The 21652-nt window shown below is 44.1% G+C and overlaps 3 protein-coding genes across 6 annotated transcripts in view; 2 read left to right on the forward strand and 1 right to left on the reverse strand.

Moving 5' to 3' along the window:
• Window positions 1–1808: 1808 nt before the first annotated feature.
• LOC131262013 (lysosome-associated membrane glycoprotein 1-like) lies at window positions 1809–5490 on the forward strand. Its single transcript, XM_058263905.1, has 4 exons — window positions 1809–2136; window positions 3540–3890; window positions 3951–4181; window positions 4257–5490. The coding sequence occupies exons 1-4, from the start codon at window positions 2073–2075 to the stop codon at window positions 4589–4591; spliced, it is 981 nt and encodes a 326-aa protein (XP_058119888.1). The 5' UTR covers window positions 1809–2072; the 3' UTR covers window positions 4592–5490.
• Window positions 5491–5771: 281 nt separating this feature from the next.
• On the forward strand, window positions 5772–8529 carry LOC131263512 (alpha-taxilin). Of its 4 annotated transcripts, none has more exons than XM_058265717.1 (5): window positions 5772–5895; window positions 6733–7258; window positions 7337–7483; window positions 7551–7731; window positions 7819–8529. In XM_058265717.1, exons 1-5 carry the CDS (start codon window positions 5889–5891, stop codon window positions 8278–8280), a joined length of 1323 nt encoding a protein of 440 aa, XP_058121700.1. In that variant the 5' UTR covers window positions 5772–5888; the 3' UTR covers window positions 8281–8529. The 4 variants fall into 4 exon arrangements, with proteins under 4 accessions (XP_058121700.1, XP_058121701.1, XP_058121702.1 ...); XM_058265718.1 differs by lacking the exon at window positions 5772–5895 and adding an exon at window positions 6550–6653; XM_058265719.1 differs by lacking the exon at window positions 5772–5895 and adding an exon at window positions 6556–6588.
• A 558-nt stretch (window positions 8530–9087) lies between these two features.
• LOC131267007 (uncharacterized membrane protein DDB_G0293934) overlaps window positions 9088–21652 on the reverse strand; it is a 107941-nt gene continuing 95376 nt past the window's right edge. Inside the window, exons 3-8 of the mRNA XM_058269738.1 lie at window positions 17079–17185; window positions 16729–16825; window positions 12035–12731; window positions 11673–11943; window positions 10648–11174; window positions 9088–10573 (exon numbers count right to left, since the gene is read on the reverse strand). Coding sequence (XP_058125721.1) covers window positions 10464–10573; window positions 10648–11174; window positions 11673–11943; window positions 12035–12731; window positions 16729–16825; window positions 17079–17185 — 1809 coding nt within the window. The 3' untranslated portion in view covers window positions 9088–10463. The remainder of the gene's footprint in view (window positions 10574–10647; window positions 11175–11672; window positions 11944–12034; window positions 12732–16728; window positions 16826–17078; window positions 17186–21652) is intronic.

A 21652-nucleotide genomic window follows, 5' to 3' on the forward strand; every position in this document is an offset into this window, starting at 1 on the left:
AATACAAAAATAAATAAAACAATATTTTCACGCTCGCTGGTATATTACTGTCGATAATTCAGCAACACTTTATAATATCCCACCTGTCTCACAGTGATAATGTTGGGACTAATAGACCCTGCCAGTACTCGGTCGTAGTAACACATTACGAGTGTGTTATCATATTCTCCAAATGTTAACACTTCGGAATGAACTGTTTTGGAAAAAAGTATAACCACAATTGCTAGGATCAAAGTCTTCATTTTTCAGTATCAACTTTCAGGACGGATCGCGATGTTTGACTGTCGCGAGGTGATGCTGATCCAGGCCTTTTAAAGGATTCCATTGCCCTACATGCGTCGACAGGAACGAAGCAAATCTTCCATCTAGAATGCATTACCAAAATATCAAGTGAAAGAACCGGTTGAAAGTACGGAAAGGCACATAAAGTTACGCCGTTCTTGACAACATAAAAAAAAATCTCTCCTTTCACCAGCGGAATTCAGGAACGAATCTCTTTGCTCAAGTTGACTGGACGATCGATTTCGTTTACGCAAGTTCTCCTGGACACAACGAAAACTGGATAAATGAATCCAATGTACACAATGATAACTGAATATCAGAAGCAAACAGAAGGTAACATAAGCAGTAAAAGAAAAAAAGACATACTCAAAGAACGAAGTGCTTTCTCGGCAGACGATAAGTTCAATTCAAAACAAGACAAGCATAAAAAACATTTATAGAAACAGGTTCCGAAGTCTTCTTTTTTCCTTAATGAAGTTAAAGTAGACTATGCAATGGTCACTTAGGTCATGGTCATGTACGTAATGCTGCCCTTTTTATGTCGTTTTATTACAAACAAACGGTCATGCGCACAAACGAGTTTTCAAAAAATGGATATGGCATTAAGCCCGCGTGAACATACGTGAACTAATCAACTGTCTATACGTAAACTATAACAGTAAATGGATAAATTAAAAGGGATTCGTCTTTCCTGTATTCCTAGGTCAACGGCAATTTGGTCAAACCGTCCTCCTTCCTACATTAAAATCAAAAAATACTCCTTCCTACATTAGAAAATAATTAATTTATATCACGATGCAGTTTGACAAGGTCTTGAATTTTCACCCTCCTTGAGCATCTCATCCGTTTGTTGCTTGTGATGCATCCCGGGCTATTGAAATTGTTGGTTATAAGAATGAAAAAACATTTCGTTTCGCTGGCGTACCCAAGGTTAACCCCTGTGCCGAAGAAAAATTTTCTTTGATGTTGCACTTTGATGCATTTATATATCTCTTATCCTATTTTCAATTTTCATCCAACTTTTATTATTTATCAAACATTCAAACCATCACATTATAACTCCTATGGCTGTCGTACATTACAAAGTTTTATTTTAAATGACGGATCATATAATTTGTTTCATTTGCGCAATAAGATGTTAGGATGAAAGATTGGCCTTAACGAACTTTTTAAATCTAGCGTGCGTTTGAAGCAGTGCCACCTATACGTGAAAAATACAAATCATCAGCCTTGGGGCATATTTATATTTGCTCACACAAAACCGTGTTGCTTCCACTTTAACTTGGAGCTATAAATTACCATTTGGTTAGTTGTTCCACAATATAATATGTAGTTGCATTCGAATTGAGGTATGCACGGAAATAAAATAACGTTCTACAATTTAACCAAATTGTCAAATCGGTTTATATTTCTGACAGAGGATACATCAAAGCAATGCTTATAACGCAACCTCCAAAAACGTATCCTTGGTCAGTTCAGTGCAGTAAAATTTCTTTTATTTATGATTAGTCAGTCGGTGGTGTTAAACTGGAAACGAGTGGTAAACCCTCTACATCAGTTCCTTTCCTCTGATAAGCCAGCATCAGCCGGCTGGACAGAACTAAAAAAAACGAACCTTACTAATTAACTGATTTTGTAACATATTGCTGTGATTGTGCCATCAGCATTTTGCCGTCGCCTGGCACCAGTTTACTGTGAGTCGTGAAATAGTAACAACGCGAAATTCGTGAACAAACGAACTTCTGATCGGATCGGTGTGTAGTGTGGTACGAAAAAGAGGAATTATAAAAATGCATGCGTTTCGTGTGCCCTTGGCTGTGCTAATTGTGGCCGTCGGATTGACTGTGTGCAATGGTAAGTACGCCCCTCAATTGGTTGTTGCTGCTGAGTAAGCATAATCGCCATCGAGAAATTGTATAACCGCAGGAGGAATTTACTTCCCGAGGTTTCCAGCGGTATCAATACGCAATAAGCGCAAGTGTTGCCCCGGAACCCGCATAACGCCTTGCGTGCTTTGTCGCTTGCTCTCTGGCAGCTAATATGGCTTCCGTTATCGCCGCTGCGCTGCATCTCATCAGCGGTGGTCCCGTCGTAAGCTGTATGCTTGATGATAGTGTCAGCAAACAGCTTACGACAACCGACGGCTGTCCCCGAACAAAGAAATACAACTCGGTACCGCTTGCTCTATGTACGTGCAAGCCTTATTCATGTGCTAACCATGTTGCTTGCAAAGTGATTGAGCCATCGATTTCTTTGGTCTACCCAACTATCGCAGACATTTTTTCCATGCCGATCGTCTCGGAAGGAAGATGATTTACAACTACCACCAGAAGCGTAGAGTAGTCAGATTCAACATCGGTCGCTGATTATCGCGGTTGAGAAGGAAGCTTAGCTTTTTCCACTGAAAAATTGTCGATCATCTATGCACTGACAATAAATGTCAAGCTGTTATGGCCGCACGGTCGTGTGCAAGTGTGCGTCAGCTGATTTTTGTTTGCGATGCGCGTTGTCGCTACGCCAAGGAAGCAATACTTGAACTCGTCCTGCTTCCTGCAGCGTTGTCCTCATGATAATTCCCTTCCTGTATCATAGACCCTGATGATTAGATTTTTCACAAACTTCCTGTAGAATCTGTCGAGGCTAACAACGTTGTGGGTCGTATGCAAAACTTTTCGATTTGGCGCAGCAGGCTCTGGAGTAAGAAGAAGGCAAAGTATGAGTCATATCTTGCACTGTTTGTTTTTGTTGTTTTCAATGAAACAAAGAATATGATAAACAAACAGTAATGTATCACAAAGTAACATAAGGGTATTTTTTCCTTTCATGAATTGAATGAAAAACAGAAATTGTTACGTACAAAGTCATTTTTCGATAAAGAGTATGTTTCCCAGCTATTTGCTATAACTGTGGAGTGATTCATTTTGTTTAAAATAAAATACGAAATTCGTACTTTCTGTTTCTAACGGGCTTATGCTTTGTTTCTGGAAAAGGAGAAAATGCTAAATTCAATTCTAGCGAGCTGTGCAAAAAAAGGGTATTGCTAGCCACGGCGTCAGTGGAATGTTGAGATGATAATAAGTTGCGCTTATCAGCCACTGCTAGATAGTATTCTGACTTGAGGCACTGTTGAACATGGTTTATAGAAATCTCAATGCATCGCGACATTGTTCAACAGGAAGAATGATGAGGTCCTACCGAGATGAAAAAATATTTTCTAATGTACATATGTATTTTATGTTTTGGTTCTTCTTTCCAAGGGCAAGCAGAAACGATAACTCCAATCCCGACCGATTCAACTACAACCCTACCAACGACTTCGACCACCGTGACTCCTCCAACGACAAAACCAACTACTTCTACCCCAAGCCCAACCACCACCACTACTACCACCAGTCCCACGACCACCACCACCACCACCACTACGACTACCCCCAGCCCTACAACCACAACCACCGTGGCACCGTCGACGACTACGGTGGCACCGAGCCCTCCGAAACCCGTCCCGGAGCCCGAGATGGGAACCTGGAGTTTCACAGATTCCTCGAATAACCAGACTTGCATCATTGCGCAGATGGCCATGCAGTTCAACCTCAGCTACTTCGATGCCAGTAAGTGAACATATAAATCGAACGCGCGGAAATGGTTGAATTAAACGGTTTTCCTTCTAGCCGGCAAAGCGGTACAAACTCTATACAATTTGCCGAAGAAAGTCGACCGAGTGTCGGGCCAGTGTGCTAACAGTTCGGACTACATTGAGCTGCAGTGGGACATGGGCAACACGACCAACACCAGCAGCTTGAGATTGAACTTCACGCTCAACGCCACTGAGCACGAGTTTGTCCTTTCCGGTGTGCAGCTCAAGCTCTCTGTTGTTGGCGAGGCATTCCCGAATGCTCGGCGTAAGTATTGTCACCGTTAGAGCCTTCCAAAAACATCTGAGTCTGATTGACATGGTTGGAATTTCATTGTTTCAGCGAGCCAACAGATCACACTGACTAACAATCAGACGCTGTTCAAGACACCGCAGGAAATGTCATACCACTGCAACAAGGCTCAGCGCCTGAATCTGACGTCGGACGCGACCGGACTCGGTTTGCCCACCGTAACCGTGAGCAAGCTCCAACTGGAGGCGTTCCATGCTAAACACAACAGCAACTTCTCGATCGCCAAGGACTGCGAAGCCATTGATACGCCCGACATTGTCCCGATCGCGGTCGGATGTGCCCTGGTTACATTGATTATCATCATGCTGATTGCCTACCTGGTCGGACGCAACAGTGCCCAGACCCAAGGATACCTGAGCATGTAAGCACATCGACTTGCAGCTCGTGAACGGGCGAGTCATCCATCCTTCTGCTTACTATACGCGAATATCGATGACGTTAGGCACAAGGAAACACATGATGGAACGTTTTCTTTGGGTGGATGAGTGACATTTTCTGGAACGTGTATTTCTTTTCCCGCGCGCCCGTTCCCAACTCTTTAGAACCGAGTTCCACCTGGAGCTCGGGTTTTCCAATGCATGATTTAACATTATCACACTTTCCTTTCTTTAGTCTATCCTTTTCCTGGGCCTAGTACGTGATTTCTTCTAAGATAACACTGATAATCTATTCCATTTGATAGAATACACCGTGATATAAACAACACAACAAGTACACTTTTCGTTTGAATTTGCTCATTAAATAGATCGGTCTGTTTCGTTTAAAAGCTTTCTTGTTTGCTGCAAGGAACATCATTCTTTCTCCGCTTTTCTCTTTTTCTTTGTTTATTTTTCCACTCCACCCTCGGCAAATCAATTCGAACTGAATGGTAGACTATAGACGCGTGTTATTAAAATTTTACTATGAAAGTCCCGCGTTGGACAACAGGATAATACGATAGTAGGGTTATTATACAGCAAGAAACAAAAAAATGAATTAAAAAGAAGTACAAGAAAATATGCTTACATTCGCTACGGTGTGAATGGCGCCTCTCGGGTACACCGATAGAAGTTACGATGGAACTACATAGGAACCAAAACAAAGTATCCTTTCGGCATATGGTGTGTTTTCCCCTACGGGTGGGCGAAACAGAGTAAAGCAAAATTTGAAGCATCAACAACAAGCACTACTCACGGCATATTTTTTGTCTATGATAATAGAGTAATTTTTATGAAACAATAAAAAGATATTGAATGAACGTTGACGACGAATTGGCGAAACCATATGAATGCATTTTATTTGACCCAAATTTGGCTTTCGGTCCATCATACAGATTTGAAAAGCGGATTGCCGGTCTTAGCATGCCTAGCGATGCCGATCTCAGTAAGCGACGTTATGTTTTCCCTCTCTATTTTTAAACACTTAAGTTATATTGCGCATGGCTGTAGAGATCGGCGGCGATGCTCTCCAAGCTCACGGCGCACGTAGTCCCAGCTCGCTCATTTTCCCAGCAAATGCCGTGCTACCATCATGAGGCCAGAACCATCTCTCGTTGCTGTTCGTGACACGGTCTCGGTGGAAACTATAGTTCGAGTTGTGTCAAACGTGCGTGAACAACGAGGCGGCAGGGAAATAGAAATTCCTTAAGAATAGCAACCACAAACTGGAACAAAACGGAAGCAGATGGCAGGTAAGTGTTGATTTCCATGGACAAGCCATTTAGAACTAAAAGATACAGCTGTAAGCCATTGAAATGCGAAGGAAAACTGAAAAGTTATCCTACCATACCTCGTGTAATTTGTGTGGTGCAGGTTCCGAAGATCATGTCGTGATTTCGTCACAACGTACACTACCACATGCAGCGATCATCCGGCTCAGTTTGGTTAGTCTCACTGCGCGGTATATCAGATGCATATTAAGCTTATTCCAATTTTACCGGCATGATTGCTTTGTGTATTCACACGCACAGCAGCGTAATTCATTAGAAAATTGCTGCAATGTACTACAATCAAGTAACCTGCGGGGAAATTTCTCACCCCCTACGTTGATCAGGCAGTGGTTTTGAATAAGCATAATTTACTTATGTTTTATGCTAACTAGTAAAGCAATATACATTTCTAATTTTTTATAAAGGAAACCACTGATCTTGTACAAAACATTCAGTTTCTAGTTTCAATAACATTCACTTTCGATAACGATTTTTTGTGCTTGATCTTGATATTCAAATTTCCCCTTGCTCTGGTACAGTAGCTCCATCTAGTGACCCTCGTGCACAGCCCTGCACGTCTTTCGCGGAGTAAACAAACAGTTGTTTGACATTCCACGAGGACTTTGTTTTGCTTACCAGACTGTTGTTCCGATAACATCCGTTGCCGGTACCCAGGTGTGGTTCGGTCATATTGCATTGTATCGATTAAATACCTCTTGACGCAGAGGATTGATTGGGTGGTGAAGTTTTTCGGCTTCAGAAGGCGCGTATCAACATAGGCTAGTTCATAGACCGTTTGGTCGTTCTTTCTCCATCCAGACATCACAGACAGTAGCCCCACCGGAATGGAAGTGTCCAATGCCAGCAATGGCGAACCGCGGAACAGTGCCGAAGCGAAGAAGCTGTTGCGCGAGGAAAAACAGCGTGAGGCAAAGATTGTCGAGCAGCTCACGAAGGCGCTGACGGGGATGTCGCTGGAGGAGAAGTACGCGTCCGTCTACAAGCGGCTGATGGAGTCGGAGAAGGAAAACCGTCGGCTGGTGGCGCTGCACAAGCAGTACGAGCGCACGATGGAGGCGACCAAGCGCGAGAAGGAAAATCTCATTCTCGAGCACGACAAGATGGCCATGACCAAGACGAAACTGGAGGCGCTGTGCCGCGAACTGCAGCGGCAGAACAAGACGATCAAGGATGAAAGTTTGGCCCAGATTCAGGAGGAGGAGGACAAGCGTAAACAGACGCAGGAGAAGTTTCAGCAGTCACTGAACGAAATTCAGTTGGTTATGAATGAGAATAACGAGAAGAATTTGAAGCTGAAGGAAGACAACATGGAAATGGCTCAAAAGTGAGTTCTTTTTGTTTATTTTGTGTGGCATACACTTTCTCTTTGCTTTCCTGCTAATGAATATTTTTTCTTCCCTAGGTTCAAGCATATCCTCGAACAGTACGAACTGCGGGACCAACAGATGGACAAGATGAACAAACAGATGGAACTGGTCACGCAACTGACCGATGCCAAACTAGCCAAAATGAAGATGGAAGCCAATTCCGAGAAAGAGCTGATTTTAAGGTACCAACGGTGTCTTGGATTGGTGTACGAATGCATTTAACATCTTTTTCCTCCTTCTCGTTGCCAGTGAGAAGCTTCTGCTGGCCACGGAATTGCAAAAGGTTAAAAAGCAGCTAGCCGATGTGCAGATGGACGAATCACATTTACGGGGCCAAGTCAACATGTACACGAACAAGTACAGCGAGTTTCAAGATTCGCTGAAGAAAAGCAGAAGCATTTACGAAGGCTATCAGGAGGACATGAAGAAGGTTCGTCTACTTTGATGCTAGAGGATGCAGAAACAAGATGTCTCCCCACCCATTTTCATGCCCCCGTTTTGTGTGTGATGTTTTCAGATGTCGAAAAAAATGAAAACCCTCGACAAAGAGACCATGGCCTGGAAGTCGCGCTGGGAAACGAGCAATGCGACCGTACAGAAGCTGCTGGACGAACAGATCGAGCGGGAAAAGCTGCTCACCAAAACCTCCCGCCAGTTGTCGCAGCTGCAAAAGCTCTGCCGTACGCTGCAGGCGGAACGGGCCACCTATCTGGCGGCACTGAAAGACGCCAACCTGCCGGTTCCTGCCGAAGACCCTACGGCGGTGGACGAGCAGCCGCTCAAAGATGACAACCCCCAAGTGCCTGCCAAGGAGCTGAACAACAAGGCTGCTGCTGGGAAGGATGTCACCAAACAGCAGGACACAACAAGCACCGATAATCACGTGAACGGCCATACGACGACTGGAACAAGTCCCACGGTTCCGGTGGTGGTGGAACAACCTGTGGTCCAGACCAGTGTGCCCGAGGTGGCATCGTAGTGTTTCCGTTTGATGATTTTTTCACTTGTGTGCACACGTTGTGGTCGTCATCGTATCGAGCCCTCTTTCTAACATGTATTTCTAATTTATTGCACTCTTTCATATTTCTCTCTCACTCTCTCTTTCTCTGTGTTTACTTAACTTCCTTGCATCCTAGCAATCATCGACCAGGCAATATGCACTGGTTACCCTTTTTCGTTTTAAAATAAATTTTCTCAACTTTTACAATCATAACTCTACCCCCAAATAAAGTCCAATTCATAATCGAATCACGAACCGAAATGAGTTTGCCTGTCAGCTACATCAGAATAATTGACAATATTTTATTTCACAATCGATGGTTTTGTGGTGGTTTGTTGTTTATTTTAACTGCTTTTTCCGAACAATTACTTTTAATGAATTGATTTGCTACAAAAATAGGAGAAAGAAAAATATCGTTTCTAATAATTTCGTCGTTTCTGCGTGTTTTTTATGTTAATATTATTTATACTGCACGAAGATTCTCGTATTCACATGGAACAGGATATACGCACGCTCGATCCACTTCGTGCGATTTTCTTCGATTTCGGTTCGCTGCTTCGAGAGTCGGTGCTGCAAAATTTTCTAGTTTTGATACCAGGGGAGCAGGATCCACAAACAGGTAGCCCGACAAAGTACCCCAACGAGCGAGGGAGCTACATGTGCCAATCAGGCATCAGTAGCTTGCTCTGCATATCGTGCATATTGATGCATGCATGCGACCCTGGTATCAGCGGGGTTCGTATCGACGCTAGAGGAGCACGCACCAAAACAATTTTTGATCCGGAACACGGGGAGATCGGAGAAACGAAATTGATCGCTTAAAGTATCAATAGAACCATAAATTTCAGCCAAAAGAAACAAACTAAACACGTATTTTTCTATGATCGATTCTATTTCTCCATTTCAGCTAAAAACATGAACAGAAAACACGCACTGTCTAAGTTAAACGGCATCTACATTCCGAACCGATACCGATACGTCGAGTAAAGGGGTAGTTGCGAAAAATGTTTAGCGATTCTTTCCCTTTATTTTAAACACTACTTTCGTTAAAACACATTCAGGCAAGGGTGGTTAAAATTTACTGGTTGCACACCGCGTTTCTAAACCAGCTCGGACCTACAAACGTTCATCACATGTTTACATAATGTTTTTCCTCATTTTTCCTCATCAAACAGAGTGGTTGCTTTCTTACTTAAAATTAAAAAAAAAGGTGGGAAAAAGAACAATTTCCCAACATCACGATTCTAATGTGCTTTTCTACGAAGCAATGCGGGCCAAAAAAACAAACAAATCATAGCAAGCTCGCACGATCTAAGCAGCCACGGATTCGAATGAACATCATGTTGCTACTGTTACTACAACTCGCCTACTAGGTACTACATTCTATTTATGCTATCGGGTTTTTTTTATTTGGATATTCTGTAAGCTTCACTTGCCGGAACCGGATGTCGGGCGGTAAGAATCTTATCGATACATCGAGTATGTTTTTGTAGGTGCGGTTTGATTTAGTCGTTTTCGTTTTCCTACACAGCACATCTATAGTTATATCCCGCTTTCCTCGCAGCAGGGAGAACTGAACAAAACGCTTTCTCGTCTCACGATCAGCATCGGCCTCCTTCCGCTTGGCGCTTAACCTTCCCAGCGACAGCCGGATGGTGGAGTCAAAGTAAGTCGCTTTTCTTTGTTTGCTTTTAATCCTTTCACAAGTTGCTTCACAGATTAGGCCACAGTCAGGGGACAACTGTGTAATAGAAACAGAAAACGAAGGATAGAGAATAGACGGCGGCGGCGGTGGACAGAACACGGTCGCGGTTGGGACCGGTTGGAGAGTCCGCATTCTAAATCATTGGGTCTTCGAGGATCGATGATCCTGTGGGGCATTGGTGTCTTCTCTCGGAAAGTGATCTTCGATGCCGAAGATGGAGAAAAGGTGCTATATAAATTCTACACATAGTTTTTTGTTGTTTTTTTTTTTTTAGAACAAAACTCGGATTCCACCCTCAGGCTGACTCAAACGGGACACCACCATCTCATGTACCTCTGAGCGGGGGCTGCTACGTTTCACAACGGTTTTTCTCAGCTTTTCGCGCTTTTTTAATTGAATATGTATTAGGATCGGAGGGAAACCTATTTCCGAAAATCGATTCTATCCTGCCTCCCAATTAGACCCGCGTCGGGGGTGTGCCCAGGAAGGGGATTCGCTTTGGGCTGGGCGTGTTGCTGGTCCACTGGCGGGCTCGGGGCGCCTGCTGACAGTCGGAGTAGGAACGATCTGCAATGAAAAGCAAAGCAAATTGAAGATCAAAATCAACGTTACAAAATGGGATGGAAAATGTATGATCGTACCTCTGAATTTCATTCCCTGCGACTCGTTGATGATGGCAGCCAGGGCCGGATGCTGGTAGCGATCCCTCTGCGAGCCCGTGCCACTTCCGTTCGGCGCACCCGACACGTTATTGTTCACGCTGTTGCTGTGCTGATGATGCAGCAGCTGCTGGTGATGATGCGCATGGGGATGATGATGGTGGTGCCCGCCGCCGGTGCCGTTGTTGTTGTTCAGTCCGTTAAAGTGCATCTGGTGGAGGTTTCCGTTGCTACCGTTGGTGGCACCGTTGGCATGCGGGTGATAGGCCGGTTGTTGGGCATTGATTCCACCGTTGTTGCTGCTTACATTCGTTCCATTGTTGTTGTTGTTGCTGGGATGGGTGTGGCCGGTTGTGATGTGGTTGTTGTTGCTCGCCTGATGGTAGCCACTGCCGTTGCTGTTGTATTTGCTCTGCTCGAAAAACTCGGCCCGCACCGAACGGATCGAGTTCTTGTTGTCCTCGCCGCCGTTGCGAGCGCGCAAAATCTTCTGTTCCTGCACGCTGTATCTGTGGACGGTTGAGAGGTGGAAATGGATTAGAAATTATCGTGGCGAACATTTGAATGTTTTAAATTGATTTTAATGGGTAATAGTCTTTATAAAAATTACAGAAAAGTGATCAGCACCAAAACATATCTAGTGACGCAATGATCTTTTGAAACGGATACCGGTTTTAAATTCAATTTAAGTTAACCATTTAACGTAATATACTTTCGCCCCTCTCACACCTATGTGGGGTAAGCGGTGGGAATCATCATCATCAAATTAATAAGTGCATGCTACCCCACAAAACCATTTGGTTGTTTTGAGTTATATTTTTTTAGGTTAGTTTTACGCTGGGCTGTAGTTTACAAAAGGTTACCATTTCCAGTTAAGAAATCAGTAATCCTATTTTTAACTTTTATTAACCTAAACCTTGCATATGGTAACACAACGGAAACCGGATTTTAAATTGAGTGATGTGAGGTTGATGAAGTTGATTACTCGTAGATTTCGTTCTACTTACCGCGAGCCGTAGCTGTTGAGATGGTTGTTATTAACGCTGGCCACGTTTACGTATCCGTGGCGGATGCTGCTGGCCGGCGAGACGAGGGTGCCGCGCGACGAGCTGATACCGGTGTCGGTGGTTTTGTCCTTGCCGAGGAACCCGGAACCGTGCGCGTGCCCGTTGTAGGCGGCGGCGAAGTAGATATTGTCCCGGCAGCTCGCTGGGCGGTGCGTTGAGGGTGGCGTGTCCAGGCCACTGTCCGCACCGGCGTAGTCCAGATCGGTCATAACTACAACGAGGAGAGGAAAGGGAAAAAGAGTGAGAGAGAGTACGTTTAGGATAGGGCTATCGTAGGTCCACACCAATGTCCACACACTTACACGAATGGCGACTGCTGTCGTTGGCCCCGGGACCGTGCGGACGTCTGTAGAGATCGTCGTTCTCCCGGTAGCGACCGCCGCGCCTCAGCTCGACCTCCTCCTCGAGGTCGTCGTGCAGCGTGTAGCTGTGGTTGCCGTTGACGAAGTTGTCCGCCAGCTTCTTGAGCGGCGAGTACGGGAACCCGTTGTACAGGCTGCCGTTGTGGCTGCTGTAGCCGTGGCTCGAGCCGCCCGACAGGTTGTGGCGCGCGTTCGGTACCTTCTTCGGCGTCGAGTGGTTGGTCAGCATGCCGCTGCACAGGCCGGCGTTCTCGTTGATCGAGCTGAGGTCCGGCACCGAGTCCGACAGCAGGATGTGGTTGAAGCGTGGCCCGGCCGTACGCTGGTGGCGCGACAGCAGCCAGTCCTCGATCGCGCCCGAGTAGGTGCCGCCGAGCCCGAGGTGGTTGGTCTGCAGCGAGGCCGCCGACACCGGGGCCGCCAGCGACGCGCGCGATCGTGGCCCTTGCGTGAGTCGAAGAGCACGACGCCGCTCCTTGCTGCTCAGCGTGCACTCCTCCAGCAGCTCGAACCAGTCCTCCAGACCCTGGTCGCTGCGCAACAGGACGCGCCCTTCTCGCGAGCCGAGAAGCAGGCCTATCGCGCTGTACGACCGACGGTTCAGCCACTCCACCTTTTCCACGTCGACTAGTTTGATCTGCAAGAAGGAGAAAGGGACCACCGTTTGAGTGTATTCCTTGTTTTATCCAACTTAACCAACATAAATAATATACTCTATCTTATACTCCTCGTTTTATTTTGGTTTTCCTTCCTTCGGGTTTTGAACCTTTTACTTTTGGTATCAATAGTTATAAGCTTTAGTTTAACAAAGTATCAAAACTAAGAAAACGTCTTTATTAAAAATCACTAATAAAGAGATCGAATGTCATGTTGGTATTACTTTTAGAAAGAGCAAACATAATATTAAACGAGCCGTAAATATAATGAAAAGGGCGAAAAGATAGGCTGTGTGTGACTAAAGATCAGTCAGCTTAATTACTATTTGGCAACAAATTAGTGCCCATTTGTTCGGCGTCCAAATCGCTGTCCGAATTGGCAAACCGATTGATTGCGACTCGGTGGCATTCAATAATTCCAAACTCGTCCTCCATTCCCTCGCGAATAGGACATTTGTGCTGACGGTGTTAGATGCGGGGCAGTTTCAATTCTAAATTAATTGCACACCAGGAATGGCGGCCGAAGCAAACACGAATGGTTTCGGGCTGCAGCAAGGATAACGCCGCCAGGCCTAATTTGCGCTCATTGTTGTCCTGGGCCAATTGATAGTGAACCGATTAATCAAGGAGAAAATATAATTCCCCTACTAACCGGCACACGGGTCGCGGGGGGATAATTAGAATTAAGCCGAATGCGAATAGACGGTAACTACCAATCATTTTTTTTATTCGTTCGGATGAAAAGTGTTAGTAGTTGAAAAATTATTCATTAAAGATTATCATTTCACACTAAAGAAAGCACAATAAAAGGACAAAACAAAGTTTGCTTGTTTGTTGCGTGGAAAGGAATCCAAAACAAATGTTTGTATAATATTAAAAAATATACAATCAACATTTGTCAAAGTAAAAAACGTAGGAAAAGGCGCTAGAATGTTTTCTGGCCACGCTTTATTGTGTGTAATCCTCACTAGAGGCCATGTAACTTACAGTAAAAAAAGAGGTTGACGAACTGCAATCAAAGTTCTGTAACTCCGGCAATCATAATTCGATAGCAATAAAATCCCACCGGGGTCGTAAAGTTTGCGCCAACGGGAGCAAAAATAATCACCGAACTGTGATCGGGGTTATGGACGCTCGGCGTCGGGAACTCGCACTCGAAGTGGGAATTAAAGTTAATCAGTGTCGTCGGCCTCCTTCACTCCGAGTGCTACGGAGGGGTAACGTGCAAATCAGTCGCGAAAAATCCCAACGTTCAGCAGCGTATTACATGGCCGTTGGAGGCCACCCCAATGCCAACCGAATCCGTTCGCAAGATGTTAATAACCTACGGTTTCGTGTTTGATTAAGCACTTGAACCGGATACGGATCTTTACACACCGTCGGGGCCTTTCAGCGGAGTCAGGTTCATTGGATTTGTTGATTGAGTTTCGATTCTTTTCCTCTTCGTTTTATTTCACTCCTCGTTAGCCAGACCCCGAAATGCCCGTGCTGACTTTATGGGGATTAAGAACCGGCTGCGTGTAATCCTTTACATGTTCGGTTTTTTTTTTTAAAAGCCTTCTCTACGATGTCAGAACCTTACGCCGGAGTTGTAAGTTGTGCCGATAAGGATCGTTAGTCTGCCGAGACGAAGTGGTACGAGAAAATGGGTTGACCTGAACGGTAGGTTTTTTTGTCCCGCGAGGGAACAACGAGTACCGTGTTACAGACCAGACCAGGACGATACGGAGGTTCAACAGACGGTGTCCGATCGGGTTTCGTGCGAATCAATTAAAAGCAATTTATATGCACTCCATTGAACAAACATCTGATTTTTGTGCAAGTGGTAAAGTGCACTTAATTGCATTCCGTCCGCTGGCGGCACGACCGGGACGCGTTCCCGGTAAGGTGGAAAAGTGCATTTTCTCGGCAGAAAAAGCTCTTTGTTTCATGCAGCGAGGGCGTTCATTGTTGTCTTTTTGTATTTTCCTAGACTTCCATCGTTATTCGAAAGCCATCCTAAATGGAAGCGTACGATGCACTTCCCCCCTATGCAAACGTCGTCTCGAACGGCTCGACTTTTCCTTAACGCACAGTTGTGTTTACAGGCGCGCGCGCGAAACAAACGCATCCGCCCGTCCGATGGATGGGAAAAATGGTACGGAGCAATCAGTCGGGACGTCCTTTTTCGAAATTTTCTTCCGCCAGCTTGAACCACCGATCCGGAGCTCGATCGTGCGAAAATGTGCGAAAATGATTTTTCCACCCGAACGATGGGCTCGATGCCGTGTGTTTTGTTAGCGTCCAGGGGGTGAGATGAGGCTTTGGCCAGACGGGAATCTGGTGGAGAAGTGTCCTAGACACAGCGCTCTTTCTCTAACCATTCGCCAAGCGGCTTCCTCCGGTAGTCAACGCAGTGAACGTGATGCACTTCCCAACATGCGGTTATATGCATTGATTCGTATCGACCGCGACGATGTCGAATGAGTAGGATTGCTAGCGCCAGACCAAAATGCCAAACACGTCGAAGGACGTCGTCACCTTGCAGTACACGAATGCTTAAACATTCAAACCGTTCTAGCAGTGAATACCAAGCGTTATTTCACGTCGTAGGAACGTACTTTCCACCTTTCTAATCGGTTCCAATGCGTAGTCGGTGCATGTTTTAGCGTTTGAGAAGTAAACTCAATGCTTGTAGAGATATTTATAGCACCTTTCCAGACGATAAGGTATATTTCACGCAGTACTTAAATGAACAAATGTAGGGACATTTTAAAACAAGTGTTTGTTAATTTTATGTTTCAAATTTGTAATTGATTTTGTGATATGTTTTTTCTATAGAAATGAACTTTATCAATTCTGGTGTGTTATGCATTATAACTCACATATGTTTATCAAAAAGATGAAAATAAAAACCGAAAGTTATTTGATACAGCGCCACAATAATTTTATCAGGGGTGTTATTTCTTGCAAGAACAACAAAATTAAAAACTCAAGAATGGACTTTAATGCAAATAAAATATGTTTCAATAGTTTTGTTTAAAAAAATATCAACCTTTTAATGTTCGAAGAAAAACAATATTTTAACAAAAATAAATAGTTTGTTTCTGAAAACGATCTATCGAAAATGATTCAAAAAATTAGTTTCAACCATTACAGAACTTTTACGCGACAGCTTATTTGCTGCTAACGAAATGGCAATCAATTTCCCTAAAGGACCTTCGTGCCGTAATCGCATTTCACCGTTTACACACTGTTCCATTGTCGTGAGTTTACTGCTGAATGTTTACCTTGCGCAGTAAATCCAATGCATAGCCCTAGCCCAAACGCTGTTTGGGAAAAAGATGCACGTCATTAGACGTCGTCGACAGTCGTCCACAGTGGAGCGCTTGGGAGCGTGTTCTTTTCCCTTATGCCGTATGCATCCACAGCGAGGTGCATTCGCAAGCGAGCATGCCGTCGATCGGAGGATTTGGAGAAATTTTCATCGGTATTTCGCGTCGCCACTCGTCCCGTGGTTGCGTAAATATTTTGCCTTGTTCCGTCTCTGTCCAGCGGCCGATGGAAACCCGATGGAGGAAAACAAACCATTCAATGGGCGGGTATTTCTCGCTCGAGTCCCGTACGATGATGCTGGGGGACCGTGGAAAATATCGATGGGATTTACATCTCTTCCTCCTCCGGGAACGAAGCTCGTTCCAATCTGTCCCCGTGTTTAGAAGTGTGGTGGTCGATGGCTACGTTCCAACGGTTGTGTTGTTTGTTTCCACCAGGAACAAGTTTCACAGTTTGTGCATTAATTATGCCATGCGGTCCGGTGTGCTACAGTTGGGCCATTATTGCCATAAAGAACAGTTTCCACTCTGCTCCAACCATGGGACAATTGAAATTCATTGAAAAACGGTTCGACATACCTTGGGACTGTGTACACTTCAAACACAAAGGTACACGTGGTCCCAAGCCCAAGCATCGAAAAAACCACAACAAGCCCGTACTTACCTTAAATATAAACTGTCCCATGTCGGAGATCTTTTCCGACGCGGATCCGGTGGCTCGTTTGAAACAATTGAGATAATCACGTGTTAGGATGAAGTATCTGAAATGAAGCATCAAAGTTAACGGACTCATTAGTATCGCATGCCAGGGCGGCAGACCGGAAACCGGAAGCAAATGGCACCCGCAAACTCAATGGCCGCACCATAAAATGGATGAAAAGGACCGAGAAACACCCTGTGGACACTTCAAGCTGCGGTGGTGATTCCAACCGACAAGTCCAGTGATTTTAGGTACAACATTGCGCTGGGCTAAAAGCTGGGTGGGCCACTGTTTGATGGGTGTTTGATACCTACCTCTCCTTCCATCGGGAGAAAAGTCTATCACGCTGCTGCCAGAGGAGACCTCTTTTGATCGGACCCGTCATTTGAGCGACCGGAATACGGCCAATTAGTAGAGATTTCTGAAAATAAGAGCAAAACGAAGTCGGGTTATTTTCGGGTGCTTTGAGAAGCTTTATATATTATTATTGTCAGTAAAGGAGATACAATCGAATTACAAGTATTTTAGAAGTGATGACATTACAATTACTTCACTTCATCTTTGTTAGAGCTTGCAAAGATTCTGTGAAACCGTGTTTGAGATTCGTCAAATAAAAAAAAAACGCTAAACCAGGAGTTTACGGATACAAAGCCAAACAGATGCTATATTTAGCCACCCATACCTGCCTCCATTCGGTCCAAATCCTTCTACCAAACCCTTAGAACCCCCGAAAGAAAAGGCTTCAGATCCGTGAAGAAACTGTTGTTGTTCTCCGAGCCACTTTCCGAGCGAGACAGTGAAACCTTTTCACCGCCCAAAAAAGGTAAATATAGAAATCAAGGTTAATTTGCGCATTCATTTGGCTGTAAAATCTAAGCGAAGTGGCCGTGGCCACGATAACGTGCGAAAAGTAGCAAAAGTTTGCCCATTCGGAGAGGGGATTTGTTTTACACACTGCTTCCCTTTCGCCCTTCGTCGCCAGGCTTCTTCCTGCACAAGAAGTTAAGGATCCTATCAGCTGACAGCGTAGTGAGATCTCTTTGTTCATTATTTTAATTTAAATTACTTTTTCTCGCTCCGGTGATGATGATGGCGGAGGAGTGAATTAAATCATGTCGACGACTGCCTTCTTTTTTGTCTGCGGTCGACTGGCGGGGATGGATGGAATTCGTGCAAAGTGGTGAGCGTTATCTGATGGTGAGAAATTATTATGATTAATGTGCTGCTGTAGTGCGACCCTGGCTCGTTTGGTTGTTTGAAAACTTGTAAAAGGTTTTTAACACCATCAAATGCGTTGCCCTTTTCTGGACGGGAATGGATAGTTTGTATCTTTACTAGCCATTGTGTTTGTTTTTTTTTTTTGTAAAAGCACGAAGAGTAGCGAATTTATGTGTAGAATGTTCATTTCGATATAAAATCGAATAACATGTTCAAAGTTAGACCCAAACTCTGGCAATGTCACACAGCGAGTCACTAATGGAGGCGCATGGTGTTTTGTACAATTTATGCTATGCACCATTTTGATGGTGATAGCTTATACTAAAGCTGTTAAAACTAGTTTAGCCATTTTTCAAACATTGTAAAAAAAACTTATTTGGTCAACGAAAGAGGTATTTCATAAATAATGTTAAATCTGTTTATTTGGTTTAGAAAATTCGGTTAACTTTTCACCAAATCAGTGTTATCCTTTCAAAATGCGGGTTTTATGTAATCGAATTGAACCTCTAATTTTTTTTTTTCAATACATACTATTATTTATAAATTAACAGTTGAAATTTTTATATTATTTTTATATTATTCAGCTCACATTTATGAACCAAATGGTAAAATGTAGTTTACTCTGCCGTAATAACTATTAGTTTTCATTTATGAATTTAAAACTAAATAAAATGGCTACAGTTAAAAACGTTATTAAATTATATCTATCTTTAGCCCCTCTATTTCTGATAAGCTATTAAAAAAAAGTACATCGTTTAAATGTTTGTTTTCTAATTTGAGCGTAAATTGAAAACAAATTCAATCACCGTTTTGATACCTCGATACACCAATTGAAAGTCTTTGCCGACGACAGCTGTTTCAATTGACGTGCATTCGAAAGAAGGTACAGAAAAAAATTGGTTTACCCCACACCATCCCTTATCCTTCTCTCACCATGACTCCATTAAACCCTGGCTTCAGCGGTGAAAGCTTGTTTCACCAGAGGAGAAAAAAAAACCCCGAACGAAACATAAGCCAGCTGGCAAGCGTATCGTGTTCGGGTATGTTCCTTATCCCGCGCAGATTTTGCTGATGCGAAGGGACGGCCAACCACACACGCATACGCACACACATACGGACGCCCATTACAACGATGTAAACATCGCCATGCACCATTAATAACCCCGGCGGCACTACATGACACACCGCGCTCCCCCCGTTCCGCCCGGCGTTGTTGCGAAAAGTCGACAGATCTCGTCCACTTGGTAGAAGCGTAAAAGATAGCACCACTTCGAAAGCACACCGTTCCGCCCACCTGACGACGATGTGGCGTTGGGAGGAGAGGTTGAATTGAAAGTGATAATGTTGTAACATGGTCCGTATGACACGATCGGGCGAGTATGTAACACGAGCAGGGAAATGAAAACGGGGAGAAAGGGCGCTGGTTGTGGTTGATTGCCAATTTTCACTCATTGACGGTGCTGAGAGCAGCGGCGGCTAGCGGATGAGTGGAAAACACACACATACATACGCAAACACAGGACCTTACGAGGCGGAAAATTCTCCAGAGAATGCAAACGATGCTGTGATGGGATAATGGTTTGCGTTTTTTGTTTCTTCTTCCACTTTGTTCGAAGAATTCCAAGCAAGAGAAAAAAAACACAGACAAACATCGCGCAAACATGATTTGTGATAGATTAGATTGAAAGCACCATCGAAAAGCTTTTCCCGTGCCCACGCCTTTCCCCGGCTCGGAGGAGAAGGCGGGGAGATCCGGTTGCTGAAGTGTGCCATACTCGACGTGGTAAACTCGACGGGTATCATCCTGGCGTTTGGGGAATACGGTCACGTAATAAATCCTGCCCGTCTTCGCGCGCGCGCTGAGTGCGAGAAATGAAATAACAAACCACTTGATTTCTGCCGCTTATCGTCCTGCTTGGATCGGGGCGATGGATGCCCCATGTACGAGTTCATTGAAAGGCACACGTTGTTACGTTGCGAGCCAAAACTTTTCTATTGACTTTGTAAATTGTCTTCTTATCGTTAAACGGATCGGATGTTTTACAAAACGAAGCGTTGTCTGCAAGCAAATGGATTGGTTTTTAATCGATAAATCGTAATTCTTCTTCCGAACCGTATTAGTACAGCAAGTGTTGAAATGGCTCTATGTTTTTCCCAAAACAAAAAAAAACAAAATCGTGATTTGGATCTTCAACATCAGCGTCGCCCCCAACTCCTCCGAACGAATCTTAATATCACAAATTTAATCTCACAATAGCAAAACAAGAACAAAAACCCTTGGAGCCCGTACCGAAACGCGCCTATCCTGCATCGAATCGCGATACTTCTCCCAAGTAAAGATTGTTCGTAAATCTTCCGTATCCCTCAGCGATCGATCAAGATGTTGTTCCGAGCCAATCGAGTGTAGCTTATATTCTTTTTCTCTTCGCACGGAGGATGATCAAACGGAGAAAGCGGAAGTACGGAGAAGAAAAATCCGCTCAGGCGGAAAATATTAAACATCCAATCATGCTCTTCATCATTATCATCATCGTCCTCAAACGGTTCCGTTCGTCGTCGGGCCAGTTCTGTTTCTTTTTTTGCCTAGCCTTTTGCCGGTATTCTGCGTCGGTAATGAATGAGAAAAACGAGTCTTTTTGAGTCGGGGAAAAGTAATAATTTCCCCCTTCAATCATGCATGGATTCTGGGAGCGGGCGAAGAGAGTGGGTTACATCCTATTAGGAGGGCTCATCCTATCCGAGGACCAGGTGAAGCAATGGCTAGAGTAAGAAAGTGCTGCCTTTCCGGTTCGCTTTTCTATTCGTAAAAAAAAAAGAAGAGGGAGCGAATTGTGTCTGTTGGAACGCCACACGGAGGAGACGTCCTGGCGCGCCAGTGGAATAGTTATATGTTTTCAGGCGCACGAAAACATCCACTTACCGGCGGCGAAAACATGCAATTTTCTGCCGCAAAGTGTGGTACCCTTTTCCAGTTCGGATGCCTACGAGCGAAGTGAGCACAGGGAAGGCGGCCACGTCTGTTATTTTGTGGTTTGTGGGTTGGGAAGTACCCAAACTCCCACATGGTTTTCAGTTCGCAGTTACAGAGCGCACTTCCAAGGAAAGGAAATGATGCATTGTTTAATGGATATTATCGATTGCAATTTATAACGGAGTGGACATTTTCTTCGTTCACTCCACTGTGGTATTACGTGAATGTTCCTTTACTTTTGTTTAAATAGGTTTCATTATTTTGGGCTTTCAATTTGCCAAATATGATGCACAAGGCAATTACTTGTCTAGTTGTTATATTTTGAATATTTTGAATTGAGTTGAATGTTCAAAATAGAAAAAAGATACAGGATGCCAAAATATGATTTTAAACTTGAAATTCAGATAATATTTTAGATCACTATTTACGGAGATTATTTATTAAAAGTGTGAGAAGCCAATTTGATAAACCATTCGAGTTTTGCAACTGTTCAATTGCTCGAACTTATTTTTAACCGTTAAGAGCCCACAGAGTAATAAAAGTAATTTTTTAATTGTATGAAGCGTAAACGTTAGCTAACCAATTTTCCACCACAACTCTTTTAACTCCGATTTTCTCACATCATTTGATTGGATCACACGGAAAAGTTTCCGAACCGCAGTGCAATTATCAACTTGCCTTTTAGCATCAAACTTCTTT

This window comes from Anopheles coustani, chromosome 2 (assembly GCF_943734705.1).
Source record: "Anopheles coustani chromosome 2, idAnoCousDA_361_x.2, whole genome shotgun sequence".
Lineage (NCBI taxonomy): Eukaryota > Metazoa > Arthropoda > Insecta > Diptera > Culicidae > Anopheles > Anopheles coustani.